At 42.6% G+C, this 12950-nt stretch overlaps 1 protein-coding gene across 1 annotated transcript; it reads right to left on the reverse strand.

The window, feature by feature from the left end:
• Positions 1 to 511: 511 nt before the first annotated feature.
• PSMC1 (proteasome 26S subunit, ATPase 1) lies at positions 512 to 9660 on the reverse strand. The gene is made up of 11 exons (XM_017813860.1): positions 9440 to 9660; positions 8933 to 8986; positions 8010 to 8106; positions 7486 to 7610; positions 6829 to 7014; positions 6478 to 6606; positions 5510 to 5606; positions 5113 to 5302; positions 3952 to 4103; positions 1590 to 1744; positions 512 to 813 (listed from the first exon to the last, which is right to left on the reverse strand). Exons 1-11 carry the CDS (start codon positions 9440 to 9442, stop codon positions 679 to 681), a joined length of 1323 nt encoding a protein of 440 aa, XP_017669349.1. The 5' UTR covers positions 9443 to 9660; the 3' UTR covers positions 512 to 678.
• Between the last annotated feature and the right edge of the window lie 3290 nt (positions 9661 to 12950).

The following is a 12950-nucleotide window of genomic DNA, read 5'->3' on the forward strand; positions in this document are numbered from 1 at the left end:
TGCTGTGTGACAGACCCAGCACCTCCAGCACCTAGGCTGGCCAATGCCTCTGCCTGACCAGTGTGCACGTGGGGCTCTAGAACCTGTTCCTACTGTGCTTCGTTCCTTTCAGAGACATTATCTAGCTTGGATGTTTATGTAATGAACTGAAACCCTCTTGGGAAAAACAAATTTATAAACTAATCTCACAAGTACCTTATCCAAACATGTTTGGATCTTTAAGATTACTAATGAGTGTCCATCTTGCTCTCTTACAGGCACAAGTGATAGAGATGGGTACTTTTGAAGTGTATCTCAATGTTAAGGTTGCAAATTTGTCATTTATTTTCAGGTATATATGACATTGAGGTTACTCAAAAGTGACTTTTGTCTTAGTTAGCCCCTAAAAACAAGAAGGTAATTAAGAGCAGCAGCAATGCTGCAGTAGATGTAAGAGACTGCCATGCCTAAGGAGGACTGAGAGTGCAGACAGACAGTTCCATGTAAATAGCAGGGCTTTGCCACCAAAGTGGTTCAATTCAAATAAATGTTTTATTGGGAAATGAAGAGTTACACTGACTGAAAAACCACAACCCACCAGCTTTTAACTTGTTCATTAATGAAAATTAGCTATGTGGTTTTACACAAGACTCTCATCAACACAGAGAGTTCTAGGCAGTCCCCACAGAGAGAGAGGACTTAAAGATACAGTCCCTCAGGGGTTCCCTCCTGCTTCTTGTAGAGAACGTTCTCTTTAGACTTTTTGAAATCTTCATTTGTTACTTTCATTCGCCGTTCCCTCAAAGCCATCAGTCCGGCTTCTGTACAAATTGCCTGCAACACAGAAAGCAAGAACAGTTACAGTTGCTCTGCAACCCCTTTGAGTCACACCTCTGAAAGCAGCTGCATCTTTATACTGCTCCAAAGACTGTAAAAGTGAGGAGTGTTAACAAAATCTATGTTCTGCAGTTTGATGCTGTTCAGCAGCACTGAAGCATGTAAAACAGGCTGGGTAAGGACAGAATAGTCAGAGGAACACTTCACTGACAGAAAGGCAGCTTTGTAACAACACTGTTTCCCTCCTGCGAGGACAGACAGACCCAGCTCTGTCCCCAGTGGACTGTGTGATCCTTCTGCAGGGAGATAAGAGATATGTGACATTGGTTTAAGCTCATGAGTGTGGTAACTCCAGCCAGGGCTTTAGAAAAGCCTGAATTTTTCTAATCTACAGTTAAATTTTTATCTGCTTGCAACATATTCCCTAAAATTGCTTTTTATCCTGCACTATCTTAAGTAATATTTCATATACCTTGCACAAAATTCCACATTCCCCTTTTTTGCACTTTGCTACTTTTAAAATTTCATATTCATATAACACAGGTATGTACTCTTACCAGCACAAGCTTCCTCATAATTATGGTTTTTTTTAATTTCCCACTTGGACAGCAGAGTACATGTCATGCATAAAAGGTATTTTAAAGCCATCCAACTGTCCCTCAGTAACATAAACACAAGGGACTAGAGAACAGTTCAATAGACAACAGTTTTGGATGCAGTAAAAATGAGATTGAATTTTTGCTTTGAAGTGAAGAATGGTGATGGGCACTAACCTTAATATCTGCACCACTGAGATCATCTTTTGCCATAATCAGCTCATCCAAAGTCACATCATCTGCCAACGTCATTCTGCTTGTGTGAATCTGGAAGATTCGTTTCTTCGTCTTTTCATCGGGTAGAGGGAACTCTATTTTCCTATCAATACGTCCTGTGCAAAAAAAAAAGTTCAGTCCTAGGTTTTTTCCATGCAGCTGTTGGAAACAGAGCAGGAATAACATGTGAAGGTCTGACTGACAGCAACTGTTTCGCTGGGGTGTGTCCAGAGCAAGGCAAAGGAGCTGGTGAATGGCCTGGAGCACAAGTCTTATGAGGAGTGGCTGAGGGAGCTGGGAGTGTTCAGCCTGGAGAAAAGGAGGCTCAGGGGAGACCTTATCACTCTACAGCTACCTGAAAGGAGGCTGTAGGCAGGTGGGAGATGGTCTCTTCTACCAGGTAACAGGCAATAGGTCAAGAGAAAATGGACTCAAGTTGCACCAGGGGAGGTTTAGACTGAATACTGGGAAAAATTTCTTCACGGAGAGGGTTGTCAAGCATTGGAAGAGGTTCCTCAGGGAAGTGATGGAACCGCCATCCCTGGAAGTGCTCAGAAGAGATGTACATGTGGCACTTGGGGGCATGGCTTAGTGGTGGAGTCGGCCATGTTAGCTTAATGGTTGGACTGAATGATCTTAAAGGTTCTTTCCAACCTAAACAATTCTATGATTCTTCATGCCACAGTGAATCATGTCTTAGAGTAGAAAGTGAGATCAGACTATTTGCAATGAACAGGAAGCTACTGGAGCTGAAAGATACTGTGATGCTGAAACAGTCTGTCAGTGCAGGCAAGAGACCCCCTCACCTTGGAAACATAAGAAACCTTCCTTGAGTCACATATAAATATAAAAAATCCCATTGTATCACAGCACAGAAAAGTGTTAATGAAATACTTATGTTCTTGTAATATATTTCGTTCTACACTGCAATTACATTTAGTTCTGAAATTTAATTTTCTGCCACACACACACAGGAGATAAATCACTATGCCAACTTGAATAACTCTTCCTCCTTATAAAAAACCCCTAAAAAACAAACCAGAAACAAAACCAAAATCAAAACACCCCTAACTGAAGAAGAAAGATTTTACAAAAGTAGTTTTGTTGCAAGTCCCTACCCGCTGTTTCCTCTGTCAGTAGGGACTTTGGATGTTCTGGTACTCATTGTTTCAACTGAGCAATCTTTTGAAAAATATTTTCTGTCTCCAAATCACTCCTGTTTTTCTTTAAAACATCTTTTCTAAAAAGGGTGATAGCACCACATCAGACAACTCAGACTATGATACACAATGGTAAATCAGTCCACCAAGCTGCTACAAGTGCCCTGGTTGCACAAGCAGTGGTTGTAATTTATTTAAATACCAGATACACAGGTGTAGGAAGTTCCCTTCCAACAACTTCCAGATCATCTTAGCTGTCTTTCAACACTGGCATAGTATTATCTCCTCTGTACTCTAACAGCACTGGGTTTGAGTTGAAGGGTGTAAACCTAAGATGGTGACAAAACCAGACTTTTTTTGAAAAACACAAACATACCTCAGCAACTTTATACTGTGAAGTTTTTTATTCTAACTCCTCAGGTCTAGTCTGGTGACTGTTCAGAGTAGTTCTTTGACAATGTCATCTTAAGTTATCTTTACTCTTAACTCTGTTACTTTAGGAGTATCTTTACATTTAGGATACTTACTTACAACTTCAGTATTTACTTGAAGGTAAATCCTTTGATCTCTGTGTTGCTCTCTACCTTCTGATTTAACAGACACCACAGACATTATGTCTCAGTACATTTTTAGTGGCCATTCAGAAATACTACCTGTCCCTGTTCAAGCTCAACATGTAACATACACATCTCCCTCACCCCCAAACGGCAGTGTACCAGGTCAATAAGAAAGCAGCCTGGTTTCCCTGCACCAGAATCCAGGCTGTCTCCCTTAAGGCTTAGGCTCTCATCCCTGAAGCACAGGTGGTGCTGCCCTACCTTCCCCAGCTGCTGCAGGTGTTAGTGAAATGCTGCTGCTGCTGCTGCTGCACACGGCTTAACAACTAGTTAAAATGGCTGTGCCACCTTCACAGAAAGGAAGACTATTCAAATTGTTATGTATATGTCAGAGGAATTAACACATTTCTTCTCTTCTTAGGTTTTTCTCCTATTTGGAAGCTTGTAAATGGGTTCCAATTTTAACAGATGCACCAGCAGAGATGAGATGGTGAATAAGGACAAAGCAGTAACTTGCATTCTTTTTACCTGCCTGAGTTTGTCAAGTTTAGACAAGTCCTTTCACAAGAAAAGAGGCTTAAGCATACACAGCAGGATGTCCCTTACCTGGCCTAATTAAAGCTGGGTCCAGTGTTTCTATTCTGTTTGTAGCCATAATAACTTTAACATCTCCCCGAGAGTCAAACCCATCCAGCTGGTTCAGCAGTTCCAACATTGTGCGCTGGATCTCTCTCTCACCACCTGAATTTGAATCATACCTTTAAGAAAAAGAGCACAGTCAGAAAAAGCACCATGTAAACTGCCACAAAGTGGCAAAGTGCGGGGGAAGGGGGTATTTTTTTTAAACATCCACGGGGTAATTTTTTTTCACATTTAATGTTTATGCTTACAAAACAAAACGCAGGTTTTCAGAATCATTGTGGCATCTAAGTACGTAAAGAGACTATTCTTGTTGCTGGGGAATTAATAGTCATCATACAAAGGAAATATATTCTTTTTCCACAGTTCGTTACATATTTGGAAATATCTTCTTTCCCCCCAACAAAATTAACACAAAAAGAGGCAAAAACCTAATTCTTAAAAGCATATGCATCCATACATTGGGGAGCAGCTGCCTATACTGGCACTTTGGGCTAGTGGCTGTGTATGTATATGAGCACTTTCTAATTTATTTAGAAAACACCGACTACTTTAAAGACTATTTGTATTGCACAGTTCCAACAAGCCTACAGAATTTTCAAAGTAATACAGCTTGGATATGGGCTCAACAACAGTTTAGTGTGGCATAAGCAATGCTTCTCCAAGACAGTAACTTACTGTGTAATGTTCTCAGAGCATAAGTTTTTAGCCAGAGAGGCAAATGACAAATGGATATACTGTGTACTAAGTATTCTGCTTTATTGTTGGATCGCTAAAGCCAATTACTGTACACTTGGATTTGCAGTTAGGGGATCCCACATGCACATATACACAGCATGTCTTTCTGGTTTTGACACTCTCTCATAGAGATGCCCTCAAGTAGCAAGAGAACAGAGGTTAAGTCTCCGGTCATGTCTATTTAATATGAAAATATTGCAATATATTTTGGTTCCAAAGAAGTTATTTGAAGTGGTACTTATTAAAAATGCTTACATCAACAATAGTATATGAAAACAGTCGCAGAACTAAGAAACTGAGTCCCAGTATAGTTGCAAAGGAGTGTTTCTAGTAAACCCCTCGTTGTCCCTGGCAATACCCGTGTGTGAGGTGGGAGCTCAGACACTGTACCTCTTTGTTCCAATGGCATCGATTTCATCGATGAAGACGATGGATGGAGCGTGTTCCTCTGCCACGCGGAACAGCTCCCGCACGAGCTTCGGGCCGTCACCCAAGTACTTCTGTATGAGCTCTGAGCCAACCACTCTCAGGAAGGTTGCTGAAGTTTGGTTTGCCACTGCTTTGGCGAGTAAAGTTTTACCTATTTTTAGATGAAAGAAATATTGTTATTAGTTTGCAGAGGGGGGAGAGAAAGGAAAGAAGGGGAAGGGAGGAAGGCAGAGAGGGAGGGGTGCCTTAACAAAACAGTCATGTGACATTTGTGACAGACTTGGCAATGCTTTAAATACTGACCAAGCATAATTTATTTTACTTGTGTTAGCACAGATGTTACTGCACTGTAAAATACCTGTGCCAGGTGGTCCATACAGAATGACTCCTTTGGGTGGCTTTATACCCATCTCTTCATAATATTCAGGGTGGGTAAGAGGAAGCTCCACAGACTCCTGCAGCACAAAAAAAAACAAATGTGTGTTTTTATAAAGATCTGTGGGGATCTCCAGAACAGCATTCCTAAAAGTAATAAAGGCAAAAAGAACTTAACTGATTTCAAGACAGACCTTGAAAAGCATAGCTCTCTGTTGCCTCCAATCCTAAGGCAGCCAACTACTCTATTTGCACAACTTTTCCTATTATTTCTGTTTGACATGTGGAAGAGGAGCAGTTGAGTGTTTCCCCTATTCCAACCTCAATGCATCATGCTGAATTTAGAGCCCCATGAGGGATCCACTCATGGAGGACCCTGGGGCAGGGGGACACTTTATGGAAGGATGCCTTCTATAAAGTCTTACCAGATACTACAGATCAGTATTTTAAGAGCATTTGTGGTTTTGGACACCTACCCAAAGCAAAAGGGTTGAGTTTCACCAGGGTTCAGGCACAGCTCTGCTGGTAGAAAACACCCCCTCACCCCCAACCAAACAAGTGAATGCAAACACAAAACAAGCCAAGCACTAAATCCTCAGATCGCAGGCCATCAGATGCTCAAAACAACATCTGCACTTTTTACAATTTAACTCTCTAATTGCAACAATCATTAACTTTATATGTTGCAAAATAATAAGTTGTTGGAGAGATTTTACAAGCTCTGGGCTCTACAGGTTCCAGAGCAACTGTGAAATGTTCCTATGCATGCAGCTGCTAAAGATCTGCTTAAAAGACTGAGGTCCACGAGCCTGCCCAGTGAAATCAAATGAAGAAATGCACTCTAGCAAGATACAAACCACCACTACATGAACAGCAGCTGGTCCTGCTGTTTCCCTTTTGAGCTCCTAACACAACAGCTACGTTGTTGGCTCTGTGAGTACAACTGAATACCTTGATTTCTTGAATCTGGTTGTCAAGGCCACCAATGTCAGCGTACGTTTCTTGAGGAGCTTTCTCTACTTTCATCACAGTCACTAAAGGGTCTGTGTCATCCATCAGGACTCCTATCACAGCATGAACCTAATTCAAGAATTAAGAGTTGTCAAAGAAGGCAGGCAGCATTATGAATACAAGCTCAAACCTAATCTCAATGCCCCTCTAGGTGTGTGAAATGCACACTCAGCATACATACATACATACATACAATACAGCATTCTCTCTCCTGTGGTTCTCAGAAAAAAAAGGCAAGTTAAAAACAGTACAAGAACTTGTAAGAAACTTAATTTTATAAAAACAACTCACCTTGTGATTTAGTAAAACAGAACAGCCTGGCTCCAGCAGATCCTTGTCCACAAAGGACAGAATACTGACATAGTGTTCTGATCCTACCGACGTGGACACGATGGCGTGGTTGTCATCAATGATCTCCTCCAAGGTACCCACGGACATCGGTGTTCCCCTCAGATCATCCACCTTGGATCTTTCTTCCTGTTAAGGGAATCCAAGAAAAGACAACATAGGCAAAAAACCTTCTTGTACCACACTGGCTCAACAATTCAGACAAAATATAACAAAACCAGTCTTTCCTATTGTTGTTTTGCTGCCACAAAAGGCATAAAAGCAGAAGCCAGTAACAAAACCCACTATTATTTTAGTCCTATCCTATGGACTCTACTATATGGATGTGAATAAGTAGAATATTCTTTCTCTGTTGATGGATATCTGGGGGCTACACTTTGGCAGAGCACTAAGAAACAAAAAATCACTGTGGCCTCATCTGTAGTAATCCATGCTTGGTTTAAAACCATTTAGCCAGTTAATGAAGAATTGTGATAAACCTAATATGTTTGTATCAACTTTCACATTCGTGGCACTTTATTTCCACTGCTTTGGTATGAAGTTCACATTGATGAGAGCACTTACTGTAACATTAGAAGCAACAGTTCACTCAAACCTCACCTCTTGTTTTTCTTCCAAAGGTTTCATCTGTTCTTGATTTCTGATAAATTCTTCCTCCATTAACAGATAATCTTTAATTCTCTCCAATTTCAACAATTTGAGTCTGCACTGTGTGTGAGGAGTCACTGTAACCAAAACAGAATCCCAGTATTTTAGACCAAGTTTGACATGGTACCAGTTATTCACTAATTCATTTCCAGAAATCCTGGGGTTTTTTTTCTGGTAGTAACTCCTACATAAGCAGCAGTCACTATTTTACTTGTCCCACTGCAATTCCAGACAAAAAACATATTTAAAGATAATGTTTTCTCTGAATTTCTTCTCACTTTAATTCCTTTCTCTCTTACTGGGAAATTCACAGGCTCCATCTTGCATTTTGTGGTTTTTTTCCATGTTAATTAGAAACAAAATTCCATTTGGCTTTGTGTTTATGACCTGCCCAGAGCCAGATCTAAAGGAGAGGACAACTCCACACTTCCCGAAGAGCAAACATCCCAGCACTGCTGGACAGGCAGAATGCTCACCCAGGGGCAGTTTGCTGGCAGCATCTGGTCCCTTTGTTTTCTTCTTCTTTTTCCCCACTCTGGTTGGAACCGGAGGTTCATATTTCTTCTTCTTATCCTTGTTCATAAAAAGAATTCCATGAAAAGAAAAAAGAAATCAGCATAATAACAATGAGAAAATACACACAGGTGTTAAGTGCACAAACCAAGAAAGAGTGCAAGGTGAAGGGCTTCATAACAAAACTGTCTCCTCAGGATCTACAGCGAGAAGCCCAAAAGAAATACGACTTTTATTTTTTACGAAAAAATTTCTTCTCCTGCTTATTTTACACCCCCTTTCTAATTTAGACTTCTGCCAGTTTTCAGTGAATACAGAACATGGAAGGCTCAAGCCTGATGTAAATCACAAACAAAACTAATACTTGAGGGGTTGAGGAAAATATTGAATCTGAAGCTTTCTGCTGCACTTCAATCAAAGGATAACACACTTTCAGTGTCCCAGCTTGGACACTGCCTGCCATGTACATTGTACTTCCACTCCCAAATGAGACCAGCAAGGCCTCTAAAGGCCCAAAATGTGAAGGATACACCTCATGCAGGTGACTGTATGATGTCACTTTCAAGCCAAAATCAGTTCCTTAAGTGATAGCTTGAAGGCAATTAGTTTTTCTGAACCCTGATGCATTTATAGCTTTATTCTTTTCAAAAATAAATTACTGTCAATTAGCTTCAGTTTCCCTTAAGCGCCCTTTCCTATTTTTGAACAGCACCTGTTTTCTCCAATACACACTCAGAAAAAATAAAGACATTCATCAGAGCCAGCAAGAGCATAGTTTTATGCAGTTCCAAATACAAGAATAATAATAAAAAAAATCGTATAAAAAAGGCTACTGCAGCCAACCTCTGTAGCAGAGCTTGTACTTCATCCTGTAAGTATTTGTTACCTTGTCATCCTTCTTGCTACCACCAGGACCGTGTCCACCGCTCTGACTTTGCCCCTAGATAAAAGGGAAAAAAAAAAAACAAAATAAAAAACCCCAAATGCGTGTACAGTTCTATGAATCGTGAGCCCAGGCGCAGTTCCATGTACAGAAACGCCGTAACTGCATTTCTCCCGTCTAAACGAAGCACTAATATACTCCAACCGGCTGCCCAAAGCCAGTAAACAAAGAGAATTGCCCTGCCCGGCCCGGTCCCTCCGCCCGCGCTCCCCCCTGCCCGGCCTGCAGGCGCCGGCGGTGACTCCGCAAAACGCGGGGCGCTGGCGGCGGATGCCCGAGGGGGGCGGCCGGCACAGCCCCGCCGTGCCCACAGCCCCGCCATGCCCACAGCCCCGCCGTGCCCACAGCCCCNTGCCCACAGCCCCGCCGTGCCCACAGCCCCGCCGTGCCCACAGCCCCACTGTGCCCCGCGGGCCGCGCTCCCGCCGGGCCGGGCCGAGCCCCGCTCACCATCGCCCGTCGCCGACAAGCGGAAACACCCCGGCGGCACCGGGACGGATCGGGCGGCGTCACTACGGGCCGCGGCGAGGGACAAGCGCGGGCGGGCCGAGCGGGTGTCAATCCGGCCGCAGCCGGGAGAGGGCGCGGTGTCCCCGCGGGTGCGGCGGGCCTTCGATGTGGGCAGTGGAACGTCGTGATCCAGCCGAGCCCCCGGCTGTGGGTGGTGTGTCCCGGGTAGCCTTACCGGGGGCAGCACCGGTACTCAACTGATTACTGCCTCACGAGGGGAAGCGGAGGGGCAGGCACTGATCTCTTCTCTGTGGTGACCAGTGACAGGACCCGAGGGAATGCCCTGAAGTTGTGTCAGGGGAGGTTTAGGCTGGATATGAAGAAAAGGTTCTTCACCGAGAGGGTGTTTGGGTGCTGGAACAGGCTCCCCAGGGAAGTGGTCTCAGCACCAAGGCTGACAGAGTTCAAGAAGCGTTTGGACAATGCTCTGGGGCACATGGTGTGACTCTTGGGGATGGTCCTGTGCAGGACCAGGAGTTGGACTCGATATTGATGGGTCCCCTCCAACTCAGGATTGTGGCTTACTCCTGCCCACAGGCAAACCGCATCTGAATGACTCCCCCTGGAATCATTCACTGGAGAGCACAGGGGTTTCTGTCCTTTGGACAGACACTCTGCGGTCACGTTTCAGCTACTGCTCTCCTTGCAGCCGGTTTTGAATACAATTTCAGATTAATAACACTTTTCACATTTCTTAACAGAGGAAACACATTGTGAGGGCTGAGCTGAGAAGACGTTTTAAACAGTCCGCCAAGGCAGATTTTGCTTCAAAAGTGTGAAACTGCCTTCTCCAGCCTTGACACTTACAAGAAAACAGAGTTCTTTCCCCATGAGATATTTCTTATAAATCTTACAGTTTAGTTCACAACAAAACGGGAAGCACATGGTAGCAGCCGCCACAATGTTAATATCCACAAAAAAAGATACTAAACCTCTGAATATCCTGGAAAAATATGCCTATTTAATCCTGGTAGTTCAAGTCACCTCCCTTCAGCACTTCTACTTAACCACTGAGAGGGGTCTTCCTGGAAAGCCCAAAACACTCAGGATGCATTGTGCCACAAGTAGAAGTGTTAAAGAGTGCAGCTTTGGCCTGCTTTGTGTGCCTGCCTGGGAAGAAGTCCTGCTCCTGTCAGGTGTCTTGGGAGGTTTTTTAAAATATGCTGTCATGAAGAATTAGTCACAATTTCACCTTGCACATATTGCAAACTCTCCTTTCAGTGTGTGGCTTGGTGCCGTGGAGGAAGGTGTGTGGACACTGTAGAGGACAGCAGTGTAGCCTGGAGTATGTAAAGGAGCCAAACTAGAGCTAATGTTTTGCAACATGCATGGAAGGATCTCTACTGAGACCATGATATACTGAGTATTGCTGACAGCAAATGATTTCGAAGTGCTGCTGGTGCTGGTGGTTCTCCACCTGTAGCTGAACTGCCTTGTGTTTTGACTGTTCCAGCAATATAAACCGGCATTCATTCTGTGTGTAAAATGCCAGTAGCTCTTCTTCCAAAAGTTTGTTTTTCCATAGCATTTTTCCATCTGTGTTTTCAAAATAAATGAAGGCATCCAACCTTGTTTTAAAGTTACTTGCAGAGAGACTAACCAGAAAAGCTTCTCTGCAATGAAAGAATGGAAATACAAATCAAAGAAAGAGTGTGGTGGGGTGGTGGTTTGTATGTCTAGGAAAGAAATCTAAGCTTCTTGAGTTTTAACTGCCAAGAAAGGAGACACTGTGACCTTTCTGTTAGGACTTCTTGCTCTCAACTGATCTCTGTTCATAGAGTTCACAGAGCTGAAGCAGAGGAAGAAGAGTGGCAAATGTTCTTCATGCCTTATATTTAAAATAACAGGGTTTTTTCCCCTAGACCTGATGGTTCCTTCCATCTCTTGCATCAGCTAGTCAATATAAAAACATATTATTTTTGTGTGTGTTGTAAGAATTGTTCTTCTTGTGGGTAGCACTGTAAGAACACTTGAAAAGTTTCCAGGAAACCCCTCCCTCCAGAAAAACATAACTTATGCATACAATGAGTTCTACCGGTCTGTGATATTCCTGGGGAAATGCAGTAGAAACTTCCAGTGTCTGCTTTTGACATTCCCGTCTGAGTAGGGAACTTTATTAGTTATTGATGTAACTGGCAGGGTTGTGTAGAAAGGTATGAGGTTTTGATCATTTACTTTGGTTTTGTTCCATTTGTTCACAAGGGTTACTGCTGTGCACTGTGGATTTAATCTGACTTTTCTATTGGTTTTATTCCTCTATGAATTAGCTGGTTTTTTGTTGCAGTATCAGCTGTTCTGTAACTTTTAAGGACATTGGAATGAAATTAAATAAAAATAGGTGTTCTCTTCTTTAATAACATTAACTTTTTGGAATTTACTGTCTTACAGAATTGCATCTGTATTTCTTACAGGGTAAAGGTCCTAGAACATCCTTTCTCTCAAATATATACAATTTTTCTTCCCTTAAACCTCCCTTTAGATTCAGACATACCCATATTTATTTTCAATTATACCTGTAATTGATAGTTCTCTTCATGATTGAGATTTCTTGTCACTTTTTTCTTATGAAAGCCTGATTTTAGAGGCTTTTGTTTAAGTGGGATGATTATGGCCCAAGCTGACCTCAATGGTGTAAGGTGAATGTAAAAGCTGAACTTTGCACTTATGAGCTCACAAGACAAATCTGTGACAGCATGTCTGGTTTTGTAGCCTTTATAAATATTAGGAAATTATATGTGGCAGCAATAGTCAAAGGGTGTTGTCAAGATTGTCCCCCAGCTCATTTGCTTAAATGCATGCTATGAAACAGCTGTGGCAGAACTACAGGAGGCAAATGCTGTGGGTTTTGAACCAATTTCTGATTTGAGGTGATCTGGTAAATGGCTTTCAGTTCTTGGGGTTAGTAGTGCTGGTGAGCTGCAAGAGCTATAGAAGTGCAGTTCTGTAACCTGGCTTGCCTTCATGCACATCCACATTTCTGGCTTGGTCGCAGAGTACAGATAATGCCAAATTAGGAACTTTAAACAATAAATATGTTTAATGATCCAAGTGCCTCTGATTTCTTGTGTTACGCTTACTAGAAAAAAAACCCAAAAGAGCAAGCAGGGGTAACAGGAAGGAACACACAGTCCTTGTTTGTTAAGGATGAACATAGCCTTGGGGGCATCAAAAAGCTTTTCTTTATAGAGTTGTTCAGGGAGGGTGGGGTTTTTTTGCTTTGTTTTTTCTTAGTGCTTTCTACTCCCTCTTCTTCATTCTACAGTAAGATTACTGCTGATCTTTTTGGCATATTGTAAAACCCCCAGCTCTGTTCCCAGGCCTTTGAGGAGGAGGAGGGCAGCTGAGGGCTGGGGGAATATTGGGCTTGGGATTAGTACATAGCAAAGAGGTTTATTTTCCCTTTGCACATACAGGAAATTACTAGGATTGCTTGTGTTTTTGATGTTAATTT

The sequence above is a fragment of the Lepidothrix coronata genome, unplaced genomic scaffold (assembly GCF_001604755.1).
Source record: "Lepidothrix coronata isolate B3197 unplaced genomic scaffold, Lepidothrix_coronata-1.0 Scaffold43, whole genome shotgun sequence".
NCBI classification, from domain to species: Eukaryota; Metazoa; Chordata; class Aves; order Passeriformes; family Pipridae; genus Lepidothrix; species Lepidothrix coronata.